This window comes from Aulonocara stuartgranti, assembly GCF_965226115.1.
Source record: "Aulonocara stuartgranti genome assembly, chromosome: 12".
NCBI classification, from domain to species: Eukaryota; Metazoa; Chordata; class Actinopteri; order Cichliformes; family Cichlidae; genus Aulonocara; species Aulonocara stuartgranti.
The window spans coordinates 30648471-30666176 of NC_138948.1; the positions used below are offsets into that span (position 1 = coordinate 30648471).

Here is a 17706-nt window from a genome sequence, read left to right on the forward strand (position 1 = left end):
TTTTTATTCACAGTATTTGTAGTTTTAACCAATAAATTTGATTATAATCACACATTCATGTTGTAAATATAACAGGAACATTCTGTTTAAAGGTTTACAATAATTCACTGTGATCGAAACAGGAAAGTTGTGTTTTGGGGTTTACTATACATTTCTGTAGGGGTTTTACATGGTTTTTATGTCAATTTCACTGCCCTTTTTTTTTTACAGTGTATATATTCTGAGGTAAGTTGATCTACAGTGGGGCAAAAAAGTATTTAGTCAGCCACCGATTGTGCAAGTTTCCCCACCTAAAATGATGACAGAGGTCAGTAATTTGCACCAGAGGTACACTTCAACTGTGAGAGACAGAATGTGAAAAAAAATCCATGAATTCACATGGTAGGATTTGTAAAGAATTTATTCGTAAATCAGGGTGGAAAATAAGTATTTGGTCAATAACAAAAATACAACTCAATACTTTGTAACATAACCTTTGTTGGCAATAACAGAGGTCAAACGTTTACTATAGGTCTTTACCAGGTTTGCACACACAGTAGCTGGTATTTTGGCCCATTCCTCCATGCAGATCTTCTCGAGAGCAGTGATGTTTTGGGGCTGTCGCCGAGCAACACGGACTTTCAACTCCCGCCACAGATTTTCTATGGGGTTGAGGTCTGGAGACTGGCTAGGCCACTCCAGGACTTTCAAATGCTTCTTACGGAGCCACTCCTTTGTTGCCCGGGCGGTGTGTTTTGGATCATTGTCATGTTGGAAGACCCAGCCTCGTTTCATCTTCAAAGTTCTCACTGATGGAAGGAGGTTTTGGCTCAAAATCTCACGATACATGGCCCCATTCATTCTGTCCTTAACACGGATCAGTCGTCCTGTCCCCTTGGCAGAAAAACAGCCCCATAGCATGATGTTTCCACCCCCATGCTTCACAGTAGGTATGGTGTTCTTGGGATGCAACTCAGTATTCTTCTTCCTCCAAACACGACGAGTTGAGTTTATACCAAAAAGTTCTACTTTGGTTTCATCTGACCACATGATATTCTCCCAATCCTCTGCTGTATCATCCATGTGCTCTCTGGCAAACTTCAGACGGGCCTGGACATGCACTGGCTTCAGCAGCGGAACACGTCTGGCACTGCGGGATTTGATTCCCTGCCGTTGTAGTGTGTTACTGATGGTGACCTTTGTTACTTTGGTCCCAGCTCTCTGCAGGTCATTCACCACGTCCCCCCGTGTGGTTCTGGGATCTTTGCTCACCGTTCTCATGATCATTTTGACCCCACGGGATGAGATCTTGCGTGGAGCCCCAGATCGAGGGAGATTATCAGTGGTCTTGTATGTCTTCCATTTTCTGATGATTGCTCCCACAGTTGATTTTTTCACACCAAGCTGCTTGCCTATTGTAGATTCACTCTTCCCAATCTGGTGCAGGTCTACAATACTTTTCCTGGTGTCCTTCGAAAGCTCTTTGGTCTTGGCCATGGCGGAGTTTGGAGTCTGACTGTTTGAGGCTGTGGACAGGTGTCTTTTATACAGATGATGAGTTCAAACAGGTGCCATTCATACAGGTAACGAGTGGGGGACAGAAAAGCTTCTTACAAAAGACGTTACAGGTCTGTGAGAGCCAGAGATTTTCCTTGTTTGAGGTGACCAAATACTTATTTTCCACCCTGATTTACGAATAAATTCTTTACAAATCCTACCATGTGAATTCATGGATTTTTTTTTTCACATTCTGTCTCTCACAGTTGAAGTGTACCTCTGGTGCAAATTACTGACCTCTGTCATCATTTTAAGTGGGGGAACTTGCACTGCACAATCGGTGGCTGACTAAATACTTTTTTGCCCCACTGTATAGTGTTACATCATATTCTATAAGGATGTTATGTGTTTGGATACTTTCTGCCCAGTTTGACCCACTTAGCAGAAGCCAGCCTGTTTAAGGCTCTGATATCTATTCTGTATGACTTAAAGCAGTTATGACATGGTCTGATTTTCTCACCCAATAAAGGAATATTTAATAGAATGAAGTCTACTCTTCATTCTATCAGAAACAGTTATCACAGCTCGTACATTTTCTTTTTACACATATATGTAAGCATTGAGCCAAATGTAATAATGTCAACATATTAAACAAACAATATTTGTCTCTTATATATAATACATCTATATATACACTGTCAGAGATACTTGTCTTTGAGTGAAGATTTAAGGTGATATGAAATTCAAATAAATGCAACTTGAATCTTTACTGAAGCTCAGTATTTAACACAGAGTTCAAGTTCACTGCTTTAACAAATCATAATAATCGAATAATAAATATAATATTGGCCATATTATTATATTTACATTACTAACGTGAGATGACTTTAGTCTCATGAACAACATAAGCTAATTGTTATTTACTAACTAATCTTAAAATGACTGTTCAGTACAGAAATGAAGCCCAACAATCATGTTTTTACAGTCCTGTGGTCTCATCCTCAGATACTTAACAAATCAAAATGATCTCATGAAAAAAATGAATGAACAAAAAAACATTTTTTCGCCTTCATTTCTGTCAAACAATGCTGTATGAAACGTTTCTCGCAGTTAGTATCATGGTTACTAGCAGGGGCGATTTTAGCCCATTTTTGGGGGTGCTTCAGCAAAATGGTTTGTTCCAGCTCGCCTCTCCCCTGCTCTGGCTCTACACTGAAAAAATGGGAATTGGCAGGCTTTTGAATTTGCACAAATGAATTTAGTTAATGCTACACAAGCCTCTCATGTTTCTCTTATTTACATGATTAAATAAAGTACCATTTACTTGATTATAAACAATACTGAGACTACTCATTTTTCTTGCATTGATTTAAAATGACTAAATTAGAATACTAAAACCATTGTAATCATGTTTGACCACAACTGGAAATGATGCAGTATATTCATAGACAACAACTAAATGTGATTGGATAATAAGACCGACCTTATCCAATAAGACAACAACATAATTTAAGGAGAGCGCAATTGACCGCCAGATTCTGGAAGACTGTTCAGCCACATGCAACCTTTGGCACTGAGTCAGGCATAGTGAGAAGGTAAGTAATTTAAATACATTTGTTTTAGTTGGGTACGTTTTCACAGAATTGTTGTAGTGCATGCTATATGAAACGTAATCTGTAATGCATCTACATGTTGTTTTTACAGTGCTAGCTAAAGTTGGTATTAGCTTTGTGGCTAAAGCTAAAAAATATTAACAAATTGCACATAGTCGGGAGAAAGCAGCTGTTGTCGGTCAGATATGGAATTTATGCATGTGACAGAGAGCACTGACGTTTTTGATGGCTTAGCAAGTTAAAACGTCACTGAGAGAGCAATAGTGTTTGTGTTACTCGTGCTAGCTATGGCTACATTGGCTAATTAGTCTGGCTGTAACCGTCAGAGTTTCAGAAGCTGGGAGGGCCACAGTGCCATACCTTAATTCTTGCTGATGACATGCACTCAAGTTATAATAAGGATCCTGACACCTTAGACGTGGGTTTAAGAACCTGTGCCCATAAATGCCAAATCATTTTTCCATTTAGTCATTGTTTTAGGTGAAGTGTCACTTATTTGACTATTCTATCGGTCATGCCCAAATAATACAGCAGATATCTACAAGGAGATAAGTTTGTTCAACAGACTATGTCTTATTAAGTGATGTATTGTGAATTTTCCAACATCGGCCCAAAACAAATTAGGACCCTTTCCCCCCCCCCCCCCCCCCCTCTTTTTTTCTAGTTTGTGTAGAACATATGTGAGCTGCTTCTCAAAGATTGGTACTTTAAAGAAACCATTGATGCTCTTCTGGACTGGAATACCTTTTTTCAATTAAAATTAATGTTTTTTGTGATGGTGGAATTTTTACCTTTATGATTACAGAAGTCAAAACATCAGATGATGATAGCTTACCATCTAAACTCCCCATCTCTTGGCAAGTCTGAATTAGAGAGCTCAGCTGTATCGGCCTTTCTAGTGGATTTGCTTAAAGAGGAGATAGCTTAAGTCATTAGGTACATATTCCCTGACATTCTAGAGGTCAACCTTGCACAGTGTGTGACATAAAGAGTATAACTTATAGAAATGGAATGGTACTGGCCCAAAGGGCAGCAGGTGGATTGCCAGAATACTGAAAAACCATATCTGCATTGTACCACAGCATATTCTACATTGTCAGAGAGCTTGGTGGCTGGTACAGAGAGCACGACAGAGCTTTTGAGCTCCGCCCAGTATCCACAAGAATATTCACTCTCGCTTCACTCTGTGAACTCCTTGATACTTATCCATTGGTTGACTATGAGATTGGATCAGTCCACATTGTGACTTTAAAAAGGCATATAGAAATAAAAGGTGTTCATATAAGTGTAATAGGTTCAGTCGCATGTATTTCATTAGATAAATTCTTCTTTTTTATGTCTGATCTTTATAACTTTGAGTATTGGGTATGGATAGCTTTATGAAAACTAAACTGAAATGATTCTTTCTGAATGTCTGATATGTAATTCTTTGTTGCCTACAGAGTCCTATGGGGAGTCCTATGGTCCTAAAGACTGTTTTGGCTGACGGAACCTGTCGAAGGCTCACTCTCTAATGGAGCGCCTGAATCAACTGAGGATCTCATCGTTGAAGTCAAGAGACAGTGTTGTCTTCAGGGCAGTTTCAGACTTCAGTTTATGGATTCCTTGTTTGGGAATGAGTTTCTTAACCTTACCTCAGTTTCAGAAGTAGCAGACAAGGGGACTCTTAAAGCTATTGACATGTCAAAGCCCACCACATGGACATAAAAAAGAGTAACAGAGTTGGTGAAACTCAAGATGGAAAAGACTTTTTCATACAGAAGACATGAAGTTGTTCGTGATGCACCAATGGTGGAGGCTTTCATGGCAAGATGGCCTGCTCTATTTGATTTCCATGAGGTAAGGTTTGCCTCATACACGGTGTTCTTGTGGTATTAGCCTAAAATGGTTAAGGCACAGTTGTTATTTGACAGCCCATTTCTTCAGCATGAGTGATTGCGGCCTTCTTCCAGGTATTAAACCTTTGAAGCTCATTTCTCTGTGCTCATGTTTTCAGATCAACGCTGAGTTTAAGAGAATTGCCACTATCCCCCCTCAAACAAAGTTCCTGGCTCAGCTGGATCTCCACTTGGACAACCTGGTGAAGTTGGTCAACAGAAGAGGAGAGCTTGGACTAATACTGAAAAGAATTGTGGCACAAATGGATAATGTAAGTGATAAAGCCTCAACATTCACTTAACACGATCCTCTTTGGATGAAATTTTATAATTGTGGAAGATTTCAAATGTTTCCCATGATAAATTCTCTCATTTTGTATTTTTACATCTGCTTGTTTTTTTTTAACCTTCACTTTGTCAACTTATTATTAATTGCCAGTAAACCTATTATTAATTTGTGTGCCTTTACTTTAAAAACATTCATGTAAAGTACACTATTAAAACTTAAATGAAGGACAAGAGCTGAATGAAGATGCTAATTACATACATTTCATTTCAGTGTGAAGATGTTGATGCTGAGTGTGTTAAGGGAGTGTGTATCTACATGGGTGAAGACCCTGGCATGCTTATCCAGGAGTATGTGGTATGTACTTGTCTTTTTTTTTTTTTTCTTTTTCTTTTTGGACTTTCCACAGTGTGTCATATTACTTACTTGGAAATGACTAACATGGCTTCTTTTTTACAGGGCATGGAAGAACGTGCCATCAGTGAGACTGTTGAAGACACCACTGTTTGAATTTGTCTTCTTAAAGAGCAAGCTTCAGCAGATGAACAAGAGTTGTCCTTGCAGGCATCAGGGTGGCGAAGACTTTGGATGTAGCATTTGCTGTGATAATGCTATTTGGACTCATGTATGCATTAAACCTTGCCTACCCTGCTGACCTTCGCTATAACTTTGACGTTTTCCAGAAGGTTTTCATGGAACTGGATGGAGCTAAACTCTCTAAAGTTCTTGCTTTCAAAAACCATCTGTTTCATTGAGAAGTCAAAGACTGCACTTCTGCAATTCTTTGCAGTTTTTCATTTTGTGTTCAGTAATGTTATACTGCTTAGCAATATGTTCTAAGTCAACCTTAATGTCCTGCTTACATGTTTAAAATGAAGATTAAAATTCATGTAGGTGTTTGGTATTAGTTATGTAACAATGTCATTTAAGGCTCAACTTAGTTGAAATCTTATACAGGTAAATACATGTACAGAAGCTGAAACTGTTGTCAAATAACACACAAGTTATATTTGGGTAAATCTGTTTATTCATAAAAGCGTGTTGCTTTTTTTTCAGGTAGTCTTAATTTAGTTTACATTTTCAATTGTGTAATTAATACAAATGTTATATGTAAGAGATGACAGGATCATCTATAAGCACTTTCTTTTATTTGCTGCTGAGGTCAGTTTTTTGTGAAATATTTGCAAATATATTCTCAAACTAACTTTTTCTTTTAGTTATTTCTGCAGGCTATCTTTAAAAATGTGTTAACAAGTTTACATGGATGTGATTTTAGACTTGTTCATGGCAGAATTGCTGCTTTCACTGCTGTTACAGTTTAATAAAGGTGAATTGTTCAGTAGCACTCACAGTCTTTGCCTTTTTTGTCAATAATAATCAGTTAATATTTCAATTGAAAAAATTAAGTAGGATTTAAAGCCATAATTTGTGTTGCAGGAACATAATTGCAATGTGTTTACATTACATAATATCATTGCGTACCACTGGCAAATAAAAATAAGTTGGTGTTAAACATTAAAATATATTGACATTATGCAATACATTGATATTATGATAATAGATTAATATTAGTACATCAAACATGATTTTTTAAAGTAATCTGATGTAAATAAAATACTTTGATCTGACAAGCATTAATTACTTGAGGGAAAGTGGAAAATTAAGTCAGTCATACTTATTCATATTATGTGGGACCGATGTACACAATAAAATCAAGTAAATTGAAAGAACTTTTTTTTTCAGTGTAGTGCTCTTGCTGCCAGAGCAATGGTGGCTGAGACGCAGCGGAGCGGAAGTATAAGTGCCTGGCTTAAAACAGGACATATTAGCTGCATTTAACCTTCAGTTACTCTTTATATAGTTAGGTAGGAGTCAGACCATGTTTCTTTTTAGCTGAAAAGCATTACACCCAGGTAACCTGTTGAAAACGTGTTTTCCGACAATGTTTGCTACCCTACACTGTAGTAAAATCAGCAACATTTGATCGTTCTGTTGCTCCCATTGAAATGTATACAGCCTATTTAAAATCTAAAACTTCAAATTGTCCATAGCCTACTGTTGGTTACAACTGTCCTGTTTGAAATGGATACTAACTAGCTAACTGACTGAATGCCCATTAACCTTATAACTCCTGTTGTGTGTTTGCGTGTGTGTGTGTGTGTGTGTGTGTGTGTGTGTGTGTGTGTGTTTGTGTACAGACAGACAGCCAGGTTCATAATGGATATAAGGAAGTTTTTTCAAAAAAAAGGAGCCACATTCAGGTAAAAGTGTAAAATCAAATGATCCGTTAATCAAGAACAATGTTGCATCAGTGTTTCAATGTTTATATCTTTTATTAGATGTTCATGTGGTTTGGTTATTTGCCTTTTGGTTGAAAGTAGACTGAGAGAGGACTTTTTGTTAGCGATCTTAATAATTTTTCATCTAATTGAATACAATCTATTTGTGTATGATTGTCAGTCCAAATAGGGAGAGAGGAAAGAGGAACGTGAGGAGAAAGGGCAAGGTCAGGAAGAACCAGGTAAGAAAACAGACAGGGAACAGTGACAGGCAAAACAGAAACTGTTAAACTGACAAATAGAAAAAACCTAATTTTACTCACACAATCTGGAAGTTGTGTTCTCCCTATATTAAAGCTACTATACAGAATCTGAAAAACAAACTGGGTTGAAACATTGTTGACCCTCTTTAACAACATTCCAACATAACATTATAATTGATTGGGGAGATTAAAATTAATGATATATTTTTATGTGGTTCAGCCACAACTCTACTAAAACCTCAGCCAGTAATAGGTAGGCCAACTTTTGGACCGTTCAGTTGTCTGTATGACTGCCGCAGTACGTACATCACATTTGCACACTATCAGAAAGTGCCAAACAGCCCTGGTGGAGTGAGGAGCTGTAAAGAGAAGCAGATGCTCTGTTTATATTCTAAAACTGTTTTAAGCTTGTTTCAAAGATTCTGTACAGCAGCTTTAAATGTTTTCCAAAAGCACACATACACTTATCAGTGTTTCTCAAACTTGTTACAGTGTGTACCACCTGAAAAAAATGCAGCAAATTTAACTTTAGCTGTCTATTTCCTTCTTACAGCTTTCTATTAAACAGCTGGATCTAACCAGACATGTGTACTGTCAATTAAATCAAATTATTTTTTACAGAATTCACCTGCTTGCTGCATACAAATCTACTACTGCACATTCACCTAATGTATATAATATATAATGTTGTTCTTCTCTCCCCCTTTTGTACAAGTCGAGGAGCGTATCAGGTTACATTTCACTGCGTGTTATACTTGTATAACTATGCATGTGACGAATAAAGAATCTTGAATCTTGAATTATGAGCAGTGTGCTCATAACTTCATAACTTGAGACTGGAAATATTCATTTGTACCTCTGATGATTTAATTGAATTTCTGAACTTTCTGTGTGACTAATGAACAGCTGAAGAAAAAAAAAGGCATAGATCTTTATAAATGCTACTATGGTGTTTTGAACATGTTACATCATTGAAAGATCTTATGGTGGTGCTAATTACCAACTTGTGGCTGATATCCAACTGTTTGCTCTTCTGGACTTGTGAATTGTTTCAGAATTCTGACAATTTTGAAAGCAAAGTAAAACAGGCAAAGATTCATTACACTGTAACTGAGAACCAAAATGCCAAAAAACATCTTCTTTTCTATGATGAGGAAACTGTAACCCTCCTAAAAGGGAACCATAAAACTAAGGTAATAGCATGTTGGGGCATTTTGGCACTGCTAATTCTTATACTTCTGCTTTTTGGAAATGCACAGTACAATTGGATGGAAACCCAGCTACTTGCAGACAGACAGTGGTATCAGTCAGTTTCTTCAGGGATGATCATTAGCGTAACATCCCCATCCTTTCTCCTCACCAAAACAAAGACTGAGGTGCTGTGCTTGACGGCATCGCTCACTTCCTGAGTGGTGTGGACAGGGTGTCCATTGATGCCAATGATGACGTCATGATCAGTCATACCTCCCCTGCAGAGATATCAACACCATACCATCAATCACAAGCTGAAAAGGTGTCAAACTCTAAGGAAGACACCAGTAACTTTCACACAAGACAAGCCTGCTCCTGTGTCAGCCCCCCCCCCCCCCCCCCCCCCCCCAAAAAAAAAAACCCCTTCACTGATTGTAAATCTCTTCACTGGCAGATATTTGCATGTTAGGTATGTACATTTGCTGATCGTCTTGCTGTTGGCAGGATGACAGTAGGTTAGTAGGTTACTAGACTGGCAATCCAAGTTGTCACTGTGAATTGACAGGCTGTGCTGTAATGCTTGGATGTTAGTCAACTGCTGTGTTCTGTGCAAAGTATAAGGCTTCAATGTCATGGGAGGACAATTAAGAATATAGTCTAAAGAAAGAGAGAAGGATTCTGTCTTCCATAAAAAAGATGTCAGCATTGCCTTTGGGAAGTGCAAGAATAATGAGTTTAATCTAAAGCCTTGAGAACTGCAAGAAATTTCTTAATCCACCCAGAAAGGCCTCCAAATGCCAGTTCACAGCAGATATTGTTACACTCTGTAAACCAGTACCAAAACAAGTCCCAACTGTGCAGCTTTGCAATAAAAATAAGAAAATACATAAATAAATGAAGCCCACAGCTGTGGTATCCAACTTTGAAAAGATTTAATCTGTAAAACAGTGTAGCATTTAGGATAACAATAGGAAAGTGTCTACAATAATCTCTACAATGTACACTTAAAATACAGCAAACAAAACCCATAACATTAAAGCTGCACTGGATATTATATTGAAGAAGCAATGCCTTTCCTGTGTAGTTTATAATGGGAAAGTTACACTCAAATGAATCCCCAGGAAATGTATCACTCAACTCTAAAGACTATGTTAGTATCTTTTAGTAAACTTAGCACAATAGTGAGTAAGAAAACTATCACCTGTGATGAATCATAACACAATATGATAATCAAACTTCTGATAATCAAAGATAATCAGAAGTCATCGAGGTGGATGTGTGTGCATGCATACAAAAAAAGACCTGTTGGCTGAAAAATAGCCATCAACAAGATTCTGGAATAAGTATGGTTATATATGTGACTATTTTTCTCTTCAGAATTGGTAGAGTTCATTTCAATCTGTTGGTTTTCTGGCACAGACCCAGTTTTTAAGCATAGTCCACAATTTTTTTTTGTCAGGTTGGAGCTGGGTCTAATGTTAGCCTGCTTTATCCATGGATGTGTGTTTGAGAGCACTGACAAGTCAAAACACTGAATTGTGTCCAAGTTTTAACTGTCAAACTATTGATTTAAGGTGAATCTGAAGAACTTTGATTTATTAAATATTCCACCTACTCTGTGCAATGTTCCAGTGTATGCAGCAGATACAGTGGAAGCTTAGCTGCACTGTACCGGCAGCTAAACAGCAATGTTCTCAAGTTTGAAAGCTCTTCAATTTTATAGCTGTTCTTTCTTGGTTGACACCCCCTCAGTCGGTGTGATGTAACACTTGCTTCACTGTTGACAGTGACACTAGTGTTCCAGCCATTTCTAGTTCATGGCAGGCTCAAGCCTTAGTAATTCCTGGGTCTTAAATAATTTTCTCTTATCTGAGGAAGACAGTTTGGGTCTTCTTCCAGACCATGGCAAACTGGAGACACATACAAATAACTTGTACTTATTTACAGTTGTTTGACTGATGATTCTAAGCTTGAATCTAAGTTTGTGGGATGGCCATTTCAACCCTTTTGAAAATTTCTGGACTAGCCAAGTCAATCAATTTAAATTAACTCTAAAATTCTGCCAAGAAAGTGGTCAAATATCCTACCAGAAGCTTATTGATGGCTACTAATAATATCTGGTTAAATTGCAACTTACTAAGGGATATTTAACCAACTATTAGTGGAGGTGAATATATACTTTTCTAACTTATTATAATCATTTTTTTCCAAGGTGGAATGATTGTACAGCATACATCTGGAAAGACTTGAAAACAAGAACTGGGTGCATAACTTCCATGCCCAGGTTTTAGCATTAAAGTACATACTTGTTGATATTTTGCTTTGACATAATGATCTGAGATCTTTTATAAGGAATCATAAGAGTTTCAGAGTGAGACACAGAGCATTGTCAAGTTGACACACTTTGGGAGGAGAAAGAAGAGAGAGGGTGCTGCTATTTGGGCCTGACATCACTCCGAACAGCATTCCTGATGTGATGTTTACAATATGATAATTGCCCTCAATATCAGGGGATAGCAGGAAATAGCCACAGATCAGAGATATGCATGAATCTCTGGGGTGTCACAGATGGAAGCCATAACTTATAACAATAAACATTTTTGAAGCACTGAAAGCACTAATGGCTCTAAAACAAGTGTTTGTCCAAGGCAGCGCCATCTTTTGCCCCATATTTGTCACATAAGCAACATGAGGCAACTCCTTCTCCACTATTCTCACATCGCCTTTTTGTGCTGGAAGTTCTTTAGATGTTTGGCTACCACCAGATTAGCCTGCTTTGCAACCCAGCAGCTGGAGTCTCTGTTTTTTTAAATGTAGATTGTCAGACCTACACTAAACAACAATGGAAGCTAACAGGTCCAGGTGTTAAGTTGAATATGCTGCATGGATCCTTGACTATGATCTTACTATTAGGGCAGGTTGGTCAGGCAGAAATCTGACGCTTTTCAGAAAATATCCAGAGCTTGATCTCCGGATGCCAAGTTCTAATAGTACATTTCTGCCCCCTACCTATTAATTTTCAAGCTACATGAAATCTCAGTTTTTCACAAAAGAATAAATGTATTGCAGCACAATTCTTACCTGGATGCAGCTGTTCCAGGTATTACCTCATAGATGTAAACACCTGAGCTCACATCTGGAAATTCTGGCTCACGTTCCTTGAGATCTCGGATTAAACTGGACAATCACACAACAACAGAGAAACAGGTTATCCCACTGGTTGAAATTTGTTTCATATCTCATCAAACATCTACATTTTATTTTGAAATGACAAAAGTAATTATAGTTTATGCAGTATTAAATACATGCCTATATATTTCAAAAGGGCAATAATTAGTACAAAAGGTGTAGTTCAGCTAAACCTCTGAGTGGTAGTACTACTGAAATTCAGTGTGCAAGACAACATTACAGGAACACCAGATAAGAAATTTGTGGGTTTTTTTTAATAAAATTGGTCAAAACCATGCATCTATCTTTTTACTTTTATCTGGTTATTTTACTGTTTCTTCATATCTTTGATATCTATATTGTGATATTTACTGATCGATAGGTAATGGTAACTGCACATGCTACCTTTTTTTAAACTATAATTCCTATGAAGATGCTCCTTGCTAATTGGCCACTTATTTGATAATATAGACATTTGATATAATATTTGTGATTTTCAAACTAAAAAAAAGGAACTTTTTCCTACTCAGAGTTTTTTTGTGTGATTTTAGATCCGTATGACAAAATGAAAACAAACTGTAAATTCATACATGTGAAGTTGTGCTGAAAAGAATGATGTCAAACAAGGCAACGTAAATAGTCTTCAAAGGTGAAATATAAAGATAAAATCAAAAGTAGTCAAAAACAGCCAATTATACCCTCCAGAGGCTTAAAGATATGCTATTCACAAATAGAAGCAGGTTGTTACTTCAGCATTTTACATGAATCTGCACTTTTGTAGTCAGAGTCTGCTGGCCATTTAAAAAAACAGGAAGGTTTAAGGCACTGGTACTATTCAATTCAATTCAATTTTATTTATATAGCGCCAAATCACAACAAAAGTCGCCTCAAGGCGCTTCATAGATACAGAGAAAAACCCAACAATCATATGACCCCCTATGAGCAAGCACTTTGGCGACAGTGGGAAGGAAAAACTCCCTTTTAACAGGAAGAAACCTCCGGCAGAACCAGGCTCAGGGAGGGGCGGCCATCTGCTGCGACCGGTTGGGGTGAGAGAAGGAAGACAGGATAAAAGACATGCTGTGGAAGAGAGACAGAGGTTAAGCTGTTACCTTCCTGGACTGCCCTTTCACCCTCTGTTTGGATCAAACCCCTCTGCTATGACAGTGCCTGTATATGGCTCCCCAGCCTTTTAAGTTCAAGGTGGTCCTTAGGCCGGTCCTGTCATGTCTCTTTGTGGCTCACTCGCAGGGTCCCTTGCCCGTGCTGCGTCTCAGCCAGTCCTCAGACCTGCGTCCAGGTGAATTTGTGGTGGCAGTAGGAAGCCCTTTCTCTCTGCAGAACACTGTCACCACTGGCATTGTCAGCACTGCCAATCGCAACAGCCTAGAGCTGGGCTTTAAGGACTCTGACATGGACTACATCCAAACTGATGCCATTATAAATGTGAGTGAATAAGCATTATAAACCTATTGATGCCTTTCATTTTAACTGCCTTTATTTGTTTTTATTCTTAATGAACAATGGGTAAGAAAATGTTTTTGTTTTTTTGTATTATTCATAGTATGGAAACTCCGGTGGACCGCTTGTCAACTTGGTAAGAGGATTTATAGTGCTGTCACGTGTAAAGAGATAAGACCAGGCCATTTGCATGTTTGTTATGCTTGCTGCTATGTAGGCGATTTTCTTGTTTTATTTATGACTGTGTGGACTAAGGTCATGATATTGTTTTATTTAATACCCAGTATCTTCACTCTACTCCCTCAGGTTCAAAATTAAGCCTTCCACAAAATATTTTAGGACAAGACCCGATTATGGAGGTCTTTGCATTGTTACTATGGAATAAAATGATACAGATTGTATATTCATTTATCAAGGTTGCTGCCTCCAGCCTGCCTTCCCGAAAATTGCAGCTTTTTTCTAAAGGAGAATAGTTGCCATACCGAGCATGCATTTTTTTAATTGTCCTTTGCTGTGAAAACACAGATAAGTTATGACAATAACCAAGACTGATGATTTGCATTGTGGGTAAAAAGAACACTTAATAGACACTGAGTTGTGTTATGTGCAGTGGAAGAAAAGGACACAGTACTGCTGTTTCTTTCTCTACATGAGGCAAAACTGTGAAATCAATGAAGACCACAGACACAGCTGCCCCTCTATTTTATGCTTTTAACAGGATGGAGATGTAATAGGCATAAATACTCTGAAAGTGGCTGCTGGAATTTCTTTTGCCATCCCTGTGGACAGAATACGTCAGTTTCTTGCCAACTCCTACAACAGACAAGCCAGCAGTGAGCAGAATCGTATGTTTTTGTCACAGCATCCAGGAATTCAGTTCATGATAACATTTATTCAGTGATAAAGTCATATATATGTGTTTATTTCCCCTCAGGAAATTCACTACCAAAAAAGAAATTCATAGGTGTCCGGATGGTACAACTCACACCATTGTAAGTAAAGGAAAATTCATTTTTCCTAAATTGTCCTGCATTTTAAATGAAGCTAGTCTTAGCTAATTATAGGCCAATCTCCAACCTTCCTTTCATATCAAAAATCCTTGAAAGAGTAGTTGTCAAACAGCTAACAGATCATCTGCAGAGGAATGGTTTATTTGAAGAGTTTCAGTCAGGTTTCAGAGCTCATCACAGCACAGAAACAGCTTTAGTGAAGGTTACAAATGATCTTCTTATGGCCTCTGACAGTGGACTCATCTCTGTGCTTGTCCTGCTAGACCTTAGTGCAGCATTCGATACTGTTGACCATAATATCCTATTAGAGCGATTAGAACATGCTGTAGGTATTACAGGTACTGCACTGCAGTGGTTTGTATCATATCTATCTAATAGACTCCAATTTGTGCATGTAAATGGAGAGTCCTCTTCACACACTGAGGTTAATTATGGAGTTCCACAGGGTTCAGTGCTAGGACCAATTCTGTTTACATTATACATGCTTCCCTTAGGCAGCATCATTAGAAGACATAGCATACATTTTCACTGCTATGCCGATGACACCCAGCTCTATCTGTCCATGAAGCCAGATAACACACACCAATTAGTTAAACTGCAGGAATGTCTTAAAGACATAAAGACCTGGATGGCCGCTAACTTTCTGCTTCTTAATTCAGATAAAACTGAGGTTATTGTACTCGGCCCTGAAAATCTTAGAAATATGGTATCTAACCAGATTCTTACTCTGGATGGCATTACCTTGGCCTCCAGTAACACTGTGAGGAACCTTGGAGTCATTTTTGACCAGGACATGTCCTTCAAAGCACATATTAAACAAATATGTAAGACTCCATTTGCGCAACATCTCTAAAATTAGAAATATCCTGTCTCAGAGTGACGCTGAAAAACTAGTTCATGCATTTATTACTTCCAGGCTGGACTACTGTAATTCATTATTATCAGGATGTCCAAAAAACTCACTGAAAAGCCTTCAGCTAATCCAAAATGCTGCAGCAAGAGTACTGACAGGGACTAGAAAGAGAGAGCATATTTCTCCTGTTTTGGCTTCCCTTCATTGGCTTCCTGTTAAATCCAGAATTGAATTCAAAATCCTGCTCCTCACATACAAGGTCTTAAATAATCAGGCCCCATCTTATCTTAATGACCTTGTAGTACCATATCACCCTATTAGAGCACTTCGCTCTCACTCTGCAGGCCTACTTGTTGTTCCTAGAGTATTTAAAAGTAGAATGGGAGGCAGAGCCTTCAGTTTTCAGGCCCCTCTTCTGTGGAACCAGCTTCCAGTTTGAATTCGGGAGACAGACACTATCTCTACTTTCAAGATTAGGCTTAAAACTTTCCTTTTTGCTAAAGCATATAGTTAGGGCTGGACCAGGTGATCCTGAATCCTCCCTTAGTTATGCTGCAATAGACGTAGGCTGCCGGGGGATTCCCATGATGCATTGAGTTTTTCCTTTCGAGTCACCTTTCTCACTCACTATGTATTAACAGACCTCTCTGCATTGAATCATATCTGTTATTAAATACCTTCTTCAGGAACAAAAGGCAGTACACAGCTGTTTCACACCTTAGGGTTCACACTCCCTTGCTACCTCCCAGAGTCCTCGAAGAGACAAAATACTCTTCCTGTGGAGTGGTCTGCTTCCCCCAACTTCCTTACTACACCCCCACCATTTGTCTTATAGTGTGAGTGTGGAACATGTTTAAATCCAGTGGCACCAAGGCATTATAAAATAAAATAATGTGATTAATACATAAATAAAAGAAATTCCTATACAGGGGGCAAACTCCTCAAGATGGGTGGTGACCATGGTGGCCGTTTAGAAGTCGGCCATCTTGGATACAACTTATGTTTTTTCAACAGGAAGAGGGCCATGTGACACATCAAACTTATTGGTAATGTCACAAGAAAAACAATGGTATGCTTGGTTTCAATGTAACATTATTCTTTCATGAGTTATTTACAAGTTTCTCTTTGTTCACAGCCATTGACATGTCAAAGAGGTTAACACGTGAGGAGTGGATCGAAATCGTGTTGATATCTGGTGAACGCAGTAACCGGGTCATTGCAGCAGATTTCAATGCAAGACTCCCTACAAGACCACCCATCTCCCATGCTACAGTTAGCAAACTGCTTGCTGGTTCAGTGTTGGATTTGCCAAAATGTGGACGCAAGAAAACTTTCACTAATGAAGGAAAATCAGTGGCTGTCCTAGCTTCATTCAGCAAGAGCCCACAGCGTATCACTCGCCGCATGTCACTGGAGAGTGGCATTAGTCGAACATCCCTTCGGCGGATGTTAGCAACTCACAAATGGCACCCTTACAAACTCTAGCTACTGCAGCATCTCAACGAGGATGACCCAGATCGGCGCACAGAATTTGCAGAATGGGCAAAACAAAAATTGGAACAGGACCCTCAGTTAACGCAGAAGATTTTGTTCAGTGATGAGGCAAACTTTTATGTGAATGGTGAAGTTAACAAACAAAACTACCACTATTGGTCTGACACGAACCCACATTGGATGGATCCCTCCAAGACTGTTGGAACAACAAAAGTAATGGTTTGGTGTGGTATATGGGGTACAACGATAGTGTGTCTATTCTTCATCAATGGAAACCTCAAGGCCACTGGGTATTTGAAATTGCTACATGATGATGTGTTTCCCTCTTTGTGCATTGAAGCTGGCACGTTCCCTGAGTTTTTCCAGCAAGATGGTGCACCACCACAATATGGGTGCCATGTCTGAGCATTCCTAGATGAACAGTTTCCTGGAAAGTGGATTAGTCATCGTGGGCCAGTTGAATGGCCCCAAAGGTCTCCCGATCTGACCCCCTTAGACTTTTATCTTTGGGGTCATCTGCGGTGTTGCTATCAGTGTGTGAAGAGTGGGAGAAGAGGGTTGCATTGACAATCCAACACAATGGGCAGTACATTGAACACATTTAATAAGTGGTCAGAAACTTGTAAATAACTCATGAAATAATAAAGTTACGTTGAGACCAAGCACAACATTGTTTTTCTTGTGACATTACCAATAAGTTTGATGTGTCACATGGCCCTCTTCCTATTGAAAAAA

The 17706-nt window shown here is 38.6% G+C and overlaps 1 protein-coding gene and 1 pseudogene across 2 annotated transcripts in view; one reads left to right on the forward strand and one right to left on the reverse strand.

The window, feature by feature from the left end:
* Positions 1 to 1848: 1848 nt before the first annotated feature.
* LOC309719070 (uncharacterized protein) lies at positions 1849 to 5817 on the forward strand. Its single transcript, XM_082554885.1, has 5 exons — positions 1849 to 3071; positions 4532 to 4928; positions 5086 to 5238; positions 5526 to 5609; positions 5712 to 5817. Exons 2-5 carry the CDS (start codon positions 4827 to 4829, stop codon positions 5760 to 5762), a joined length of 390 nt encoding a protein of 129 aa, XP_082411011.1. The 5' UTR covers positions 1849 to 3071; positions 4532 to 4826; the 3' UTR covers positions 5763 to 5817.
* A 2618-nt stretch (positions 5818 to 8435) lies between these two features.
* Positions 8436 to 17706, reverse strand: part of LOC309719614 (serine protease HTRA1-like) — a 32217-nt pseudogene continuing 22946 nt past the window's right edge. Inside the window, exons 4-6 of the transcript XR_014280725.1 lie at positions 13399 to 13571; positions 12067 to 12162; positions 8436 to 9263 (exon numbers count right to left, since the gene is read on the reverse strand). The product of XR_014280725.1 is annotated as a serine protease HTRA1-like (transcript). The remainder of the gene's footprint in view (positions 9264 to 12066; positions 12163 to 13398; positions 13572 to 17706) is intronic.